Here is an 8154-nt window from a genome sequence, read left to right on the forward strand (position 1 = left end):
AAATATTATTCATCTCATTCATTTGGTTGACCTTCAATTTTACTATTTTGTGCATGTAGTATACATGATCATATCAAAATAATCCCAATATTATGGGGTTCATTTTGAGATCAGAAAGTACGTTTTTAGTCGAAACATCATTGTAATACCAAAATTCCACATATTATCAATGAGTTATGGAAATGTACAAACAGGATATATTTATTATTTTTTTTAAATGTGAGACACATTTCAACCATGTCATGGCGAACTGTTTATGTTACACTCTGAAGTAAAGAGGTGACACTGAGGTCTTCAAACCCGTCGATATTGTTTTGATCTGTTATTAGAAGACAAATGACTGCGCAACCAAACACAATTGTCGATCTGAACCACACATAAACGTTTAGCTTTATTCCTTTCTACATGTGTAGAAACCAAATTGTCAGAATTGTCACATTGTCTTTAACGTTGTAATAAAGCAATATTCTATTCTATTCATTTTGACGCCACGAAAGCGTTGAGTCACTAGAGGTCGCGATTTGTATAAATGATGTACTGGTTTATAATTTCGCTATTTTTACTGAAAATCCGTTGAGTTAAACCCAGGTGAACATGTAAAATAACAAAAGAACTCATTGTTTGTCTGCAAAGTTCGTGAAATTGAATTCCGTTGACATTGGTCAAAACATCAAAATAGTGAAATTAAATGGGTGTGCGGCGTGATTCCTGATAGTAAATCAAATATTGTATATTTTTCAACCATAATATCGTCTATTATTTGCCTCAAACACAATTTCGGGACTTGAGATGATACTTTGTTAAACGTTTGGAGAGATATGAATCCCCAAGCTACAGGTGGTTTTCAGACCACAATAAACGCTTATTTTGCCGGTAATATTAATAGTGATATACGAGACAAACTGCTGGACAAGATAAGACCGGCATTTTGATTTTCTCGCAGGACGATCAATTTCAAATTTAAGTTTGGATGATGAGGTGTGTACGTACATGCTGTGGGTACCTCTGTTGGCGTTCGTAACTGTTACAACGGGTGATCATCTAAATCATGACATTGAACGGAGTTTTCTAAAACAGAATACAACATTGTCAAGTGTCACTTCTGTAACTTTATTTTTATCTATTTGTTCCAATTTCCTAGTTTGTATTAAAACCATCAAATTATATCAATTCATACTTATTATAATTGACAATGCTAAACCTATGGACCAGACTTGCATTCTCAGTTTCATCCACTTTTTCTCTTTCTTGTGCATGACAAACCACAAAGACGTGGCCACAATTTAAACCGCAACCATTGTTTCCGCGAGAATGCCGTCATTAAATCATAACAAAATCATGTGGTTAAAGCCATACTGCAGTTGGGTGGCGTACAAGTGATAATAAAATAAATGCGATTGATTTGCCGATATTCACCATATTTTCTATATACTTGAAAGTTGAAACTGAATAAAGTTTTTCAGGGTATCAAGTATTTGTGTGTTTTAGCCTCAATTTCATGTTTGTGCTATAATAATTTGGAAAAGCGCAGCGTCGCTAAACATCTGATCCGAGATAAGTTCTACCATTTGTAAGACATATTTCGTGTCACTCCCTATACATTGGGTGTTATGCAGATTGACCCTAGTGCGGTGAATAAAAACACGTTTGAAGTCGTGTACATGTATTAAAGCAGCTAGGCACAGCGGGGCGTTATTTGTACAACGCCCTCAATAACACCCACTGTATTGAGAACGTTATATTATTATTTCACTGGGATTTAATTTCTATTATTCCTCACCACTCAATACTACTAAGCATTGGAGACAACATCTGACGTCATAGTATAATATAATATGCTTATTTTATAAAATCATCAAAACCAGTTTACATTCATACCAGCATAACATCTACATGGTGATCGTTTTTTTCTGCTGGCGTAATAAAGTGTAGAAGTATGTTACTATGTATACCACTATAACTTATGTATGGAATTCAAATGAATATTTAATGACTTCACATTGGTGTATAAAATCGGGAATTCAGAAAGTTTTGTATCACTGTGTCAGTATAACTATATCTTAATTTTGAAAACACATTCAGTCTCGAAATAAAAATACAAGGAATACAAACAGTGGCACAGAAAGAAACGTCCCTTTCAATTGCGATGCTAAACTAATGTTGCATGGGTCGCCAAAGGTGATTCTGCGTTCCAGCCCTTTAGTGATCGGTGACTGCGATTCGATATATTCTATCAGTACATCACTATCCAAGTCACCTGTCAATAAATCAATAATCAATAAGTCTTACAATAATAATTTTTGATATAATATTATTTTCAAAACGCTTATTTTAAATAGGTCTAACGCACGTATCTAAGATTTCTTGCTGGGAGATACTGCCTGCAAACTTGAAAATATCTGAAGTTAGTGTAGAATCGACAACCCCAACCATGATCTCCTGTAGACATTCGTCTCCGTGATGCTCCAGCAATTGCGAGCGTGATTTATTTACGAAAAGTCGGATATTCCGACGAAGTTTTACGTCACATTATATATTAAACATAGCCTGCCTGTCAAATAATTTTTAAATAATTAACTGGTAAAAAAATGTTGATATGGACAAAGTAATCATATCCAATCAAAACACGTGTTTCTTACCTGGAATGTGATACCTAATACGTTCATCAACCAACATGTCGTATCCGTCTCCGCCATTGGCTATAAACGTTGGTACAATAATTGTATATACAGAGTCCCGGTCCACCGCTATGAATTCTGGCACTTTGCATTCTGTGCACTTGGCCTCTAAACTTTTAACACGACTACCGACTGGTGCATCGAGGTCATAGTTCACCAACAAACCTTCAAAAGAGATTGACACGATTGAAATAAAATGATCAAATTCAAGTAAGCCTATTCATTGCAATTTTCGGGAAGTGTTGGTTATATATTTTATTTATAAAAATAATAGTCTTTATTGAAGTCGTATCCTAAAAATGGACATAGATCTAAGTACAATAAAGCATGGTTGTCATTCCATGTTAGAAACATTCAGAAATAAAAAAAGAAGATACACTAGTAGAAAAAACTAAACTAAACTAAACTGAAAGAAAAGAACAACAAAAAATTGTAAAAAGTGGGTTATTAATAACCACTTTCGCAAAAAGTACATCAAATATATAGACTTTACGTTACAATTTCAATTACACTATACAAGTACATAAACATCATACAAACTTAAAATGGAAAAGGAGTTTTAAATGTGAACTGATGACGAACTTGAACATTCGCCAGAATGAAAGGAAATAGCTAAATATGCATGGATTTATTGTAATTAATTTTCTAGAAGATTTATATTGATTTTGAAACAACAGACGATAATTACATTATTCTAACAGACTCTCCCAGAGTCCTTCTGAGATTTGGGCGAAAATATTACTTACCAGACACTTGTAAAAATCGTCCGCTGGGCTCATCGGGATTAATGTCGGAGACAGACCATTCTAATACTTTGATTAGTGTGGCTCCAGTAATGTCTATTAAGTCCAAAGTATTCCTAAATGGCTGGATATTCAGTATATCGCCTACTGTCAATATACCTTGTATATCGGGAAACGTAGATATGTATCAAGATTATGTGTATAGACAATGAAATAACGAGCATTTGACACTTTGTCTCTCAGGCTGGGCGGGAACCCATGATTACAGCCATAGACAAAACACTGCCATCGAAAAATAGATAATTAATTTGGGTAATACTAGTATATACATAAAATTAATTGTGTTGGTAAATGTTTAGACTCTAAATCAATTTAACTACATGTATATTAATGAGGAATTTTAGATCAGAAAAATAGTACAATGAAAGCGGAAATAAAAAGCACCCACCGACTCCATTGGCTGCCACATCTACAGAATCGCGTATCCCTCCTCCATTCATGAGAGCAATGCTGACGTGGTTCCATCTAGTCTCATCCGGGTGTTTTATGTTTTGATGAACCATTGCGTCAGCGATCAGGTTGCCAAGGTTACATTCCTTCAGACGACAATGATCTCGTTGCCCATCCAGGAAGACATGTGTTTTCCCGATGATATCCGATGTTATGTTGAATATCGGCTCCGCCCACTCTTCAATTTCCGCTAAGGTCACCGCATCTGAAAATAAATGCTGATTAAGGGTTGATCATTGGACACTCTCGGGGGGTGTCTACATAAAGAATATGTTGTGGACAAATCGTACAGGTTAAAGTACAGAGAAACAAATGTTTAAAAAACAGAAAAGGGGAAAAGGAATGACTTTGCCATTTCTGGTGCAGGAAAAATAAAATATAGTTTCCAGTAGTTTCCAACCTACTATGCACAACACATTCATGACGAACCAAATATATCATTGTGTTATTATTATTGGAAATTCCCACCTTGTTCGACACTGTCGTCTAATAAAATTGGGTTACCACTCCACTCGGTGACGTCACCTTCGGTGTCAAAGGTCACTTGTAGATAACCAAGATATTTACCAAACGCATAATCCTGCACAACAAGTACATTACGTGTGACGTCATCGCCTGGGTGTATGACTATTGGATAGGTGTCATAAGGATCCTCGTTTGATGGCGGGTCACCTGATAGAAAAAAAATACTTTATATCGACTTGAAGTCTGCTCTATTTACCTCGATGAGCAGGGCCACTGAATGTGCTACCCCTTCATATGCATAGGTTGTACAATTTATTTATTTATTTGTATATTGAATATTTCCTTCCGTCATAGTGCGAAATGGAGCGTTTTAAAATAATGACGAAACGACCTAGACAAAACAGAAACTGTGTCGTTATTATGTTACTTTTCATTTGTGTTTACTCTTCAGATGTCAACACTCCAGCTGTCTGTTTGGGACTGGAATACTCTACCTGTATATAAGAATGTATTGGTATGTCCACCAACTACGATGTCGATTCCGTCAACCATACGAGCAATGTCTAGATCTTTGTTTATTCCAGCATGCCCCAGTGCAATGATTTTATTAACTCCCTGAGTCTTCAAACGTTCTACTTCAGCACGAATTGACTCCACTTCAGGGTTGAAGATTAGATTTTCTGAAGAAAAAAAACATAATAAATGTGAGTATTGTCACGTGGTATGTATGTATGGTAATCGGTGAACCTGAAACGGTGAACCGTTATGTAAATGCATAAAAATTGTCGCACTCGTTCAATAATTCTGCTATCATATAATCACTTATGACATATCAGTGGTGATTATGTTATATGCAGTACATCGGGAAAACTATACTACGTGCCTCAACGGCCAGGCATACACCAGCGCACTGTGCCGCGAGCTCGGACGCCTGAAAACACATCGGATGAAACGCCCTTTCGTTTTATGCCGTGATAATAATATCATAATCGATAATTATTTTTTCCTGAAGCAACTGAATTTATTTTCACAATGTTATCGTAAAAGACTAACCAGTCGAAGACAGTGTGGGTGCGTCCTGGGTTGTGTAACCAACGATTCCTATCCGATCGCCACTAGGTAGTGTTAGAACAGTAGATTTTTCGAACTGTCCCTGCATTGTGGCTTCGTTATCTGCGTCTATATTACTGCTGAGAACTGGAAAATTAACTTGACTTAGAAATGAAAGAAGTCCGTCGATTCCGTTGTCAAATTCATGGTTACCAAGTGCCTAGGATAAACATAGCATAGATGTTATAAAATGGTTGCAAACATTTGGAAACTAAAGTTACAACACTGAACGTGATGCAATTCGAGGGGCCGATGATTCAGTGTGGACTATTATCTGGATAGTCACACCATCTGAACACAAAGTTGACGCCCTTGTCCGTGCTTGTTTCTTGATTTTGATATATTTATAGAATTGCCAAATTTTTAAGCAACTCGAAACTCGTCTATTGTTCTACAAGCATTCGAAGTCGGTGGTCGGCTTTAGAATCTTTCACGTACAACTTATGCAGCTGTGAGTATTCATGAAGTTGATTAGGCAGTGTAACGCCGTTCATCTGCGATATATTTAATGTGTAAATATTATTAAACAAAGAAACGATATAGGCAGGTAAACAAATTAATAATTTATAATAATGGAATTTATGAAATTACTATTATGATTAATCATGGAACTAAAGTTCATTGGTTCATGGTGCACCAATCATTAACATCGTCTTATTTTTCTGATCTATTGACCCACTGTCACTGATTTCTTTCATCGGGCAACTTTTTTTAAATTGAGTACAATCTCTTGTTTGATAAGTGAAACCATGAAAAAACACGATTGCTCCTCCAATACTCAACCACTCCACCATTTCCCGACTGCCCTCCACTTTAAAATGTCTTGATATTCAAAGTAAATACGACGTGTAAACACGACGTGCAACAGGGTTGATACGCTGTCTCCTAGGAAATACAATACGAATGTTGTCCTTACCATAACACACAATTGGTTCGCACAGAGTGAAGTGCACTACATTGTTTGACATTCTGAGGGTCATTGAGATCACCAACATGAGGTATTGTCAAGTTGACAACGTGTCTAACGACGCTGATATATTCAGATATATTCTTTTATTCTAAAACTACACTAATAATTTTTTTTAATTAAAAAATATATTTGAATACGATGAAAACAACAATATGTTTTTAATTTAAGTGGCTGTCTGCGCGTCTTGGTGAATAAGGGTGGGCGGAGTGGCTTGGGGCGTAAAATCGTGTAATGATCTGCAATTTTGTCGAAATGATTGAATCTAATACTACAATAAACTCATGGATGTGTACTATGTGTCCATGCAAATACCGGTCATCTAGGTAAGTCTATTTGAGACGTGCAAGCAACGTAGCCGTTTGGGGTTAATTAACAATCAGTCTGCATAACAATGGTGAACTGTTGTGGTTTCAAGACTATTCAGTGTATGCACTCCGGGCTTAAGCTAAACGTAAACAGAATACTCACCATCGCGTCGTACCCTATAGTCTGCATAAAGCGAGCAGCGGCATCACCACGGTAATGATAAAACCACAGAGTACCCTGAAACTGATCCCCAGCGTCCAGGACCAATACATTATCGTGTTGTTCTTTCAATTCATTGATTTTTGTTACGAATCTTGCCGCACCGCCGTAACATTTACCCTCCTGTTTATCCTCGTCAGAGCATCTCCCGCCATACTTGTTACTTTCTGGAAACCGTGCATGAAAGTCATTGGTGTGGAGTATAACCAGTTCTAGGGCAACACTCAATGGCACACTGATCAAGAGTAACACCGTGATTGAATACATGTTGACGGCTGCACGACCTCTGTGCTATGTTGACCACTTTCCACTACAACGATTACATATGTAAATGCAATGGCGTTCAATGAGACGGCCCATACTAAATACCTCCCACACTTACTGTATTGAAGGTCAGTATACTAACGTAAAGGTCGCCGTAGTTTTATAAAAGTTGCCATAGTTACAAAGAAACATACAGGTAGTGGATTTGTCAATACACACACACACACACATACATCCATGTATCTTACTACTTCAGTGTGTTCGCGTATAACATGTGGCGGCAAAATAGCCAATTCATATATGTCAGAGGACAATCCTGAAGCTTTCTGAATTGTCGCAGTGGTGAATCTCGGAAGATGGTCCAGGGGGAATACTAATATTGTTACTACGTAATAACAATTTTTTGTGCCGAATCCTCAAACTAATGGGTTCCTGAGCTGATTGTTTTTGATAATATTATAATTTTAATTAATTATATATTAATAATTCTCGCCAACAGTTTCCAACTGATGTGAAACTATAACTTGACGAAAGCTGTACATTTTTTATATTTTCAAAACTAAAACCTCCAATCTGGACTCGTGTAATTTAAAGATCAATTTAAATACAATTTTAAAGGCAGTGTTTTTAATATATTTGTATGTTTTTTTGATTTCATTGTCAGTTTTACTCCGTGTAATTTATACAAGCCTATTTTCCCCGCGTACTAAATTACTTTTCTCACGTAATAGATGTGTCTACTATTATATATGTATATACAGTTTTCTTACCATATTTTGAGTCGAGTTTATGATAGCCATGTACATTTTAATAACTGTTGTACTTCTTGCATTGCATGATAATAGTACATTGATGAGTTTAGAGAGAAGACGTTGGGGTGCATTCACAG

The 8154-nt window shown here is 36.3% G+C and overlaps 1 protein-coding gene across 1 annotated transcript; it reads right to left on the reverse strand.

Moving 5' to 3' along the window:
- Nucleotides 1-1826: 1826 nt before the first annotated feature.
- Nucleotides 1827-7373, reverse strand: LOC100371388 (snake venom 5'-nucleotidase-like). The gene is made up of 8 exons (XM_002741868.3): nt 6945-7373; nt 5450-5666; nt 4891-5076; nt 4400-4603; nt 3870-4136; nt 3425-3580; nt 2640-2843; nt 1827-2257 (listed from the first exon to the last, which is right to left on the reverse strand). The coding sequence occupies exons 1-8, from the start codon at nt 7266-7268 to the stop codon at nt 2079-2081; spliced, it is 1737 nt and encodes a 578-aa protein (XP_002741914.2). The 5' UTR covers nt 7269-7373; the 3' UTR covers nt 1827-2078.
- Nucleotides 7374-8154: the final 781 nt, after the last annotated feature.

This window comes from Saccoglossus kowalevskii, chromosome 11 (genome assembly GCF_978046115.1).
Source record: "Saccoglossus kowalevskii chromosome 11, keSacKowa6.1, whole genome shotgun sequence".
Lineage (NCBI taxonomy): Eukaryota > Metazoa > Hemichordata > Enteropneusta > Harrimaniidae > Saccoglossus > Saccoglossus kowalevskii.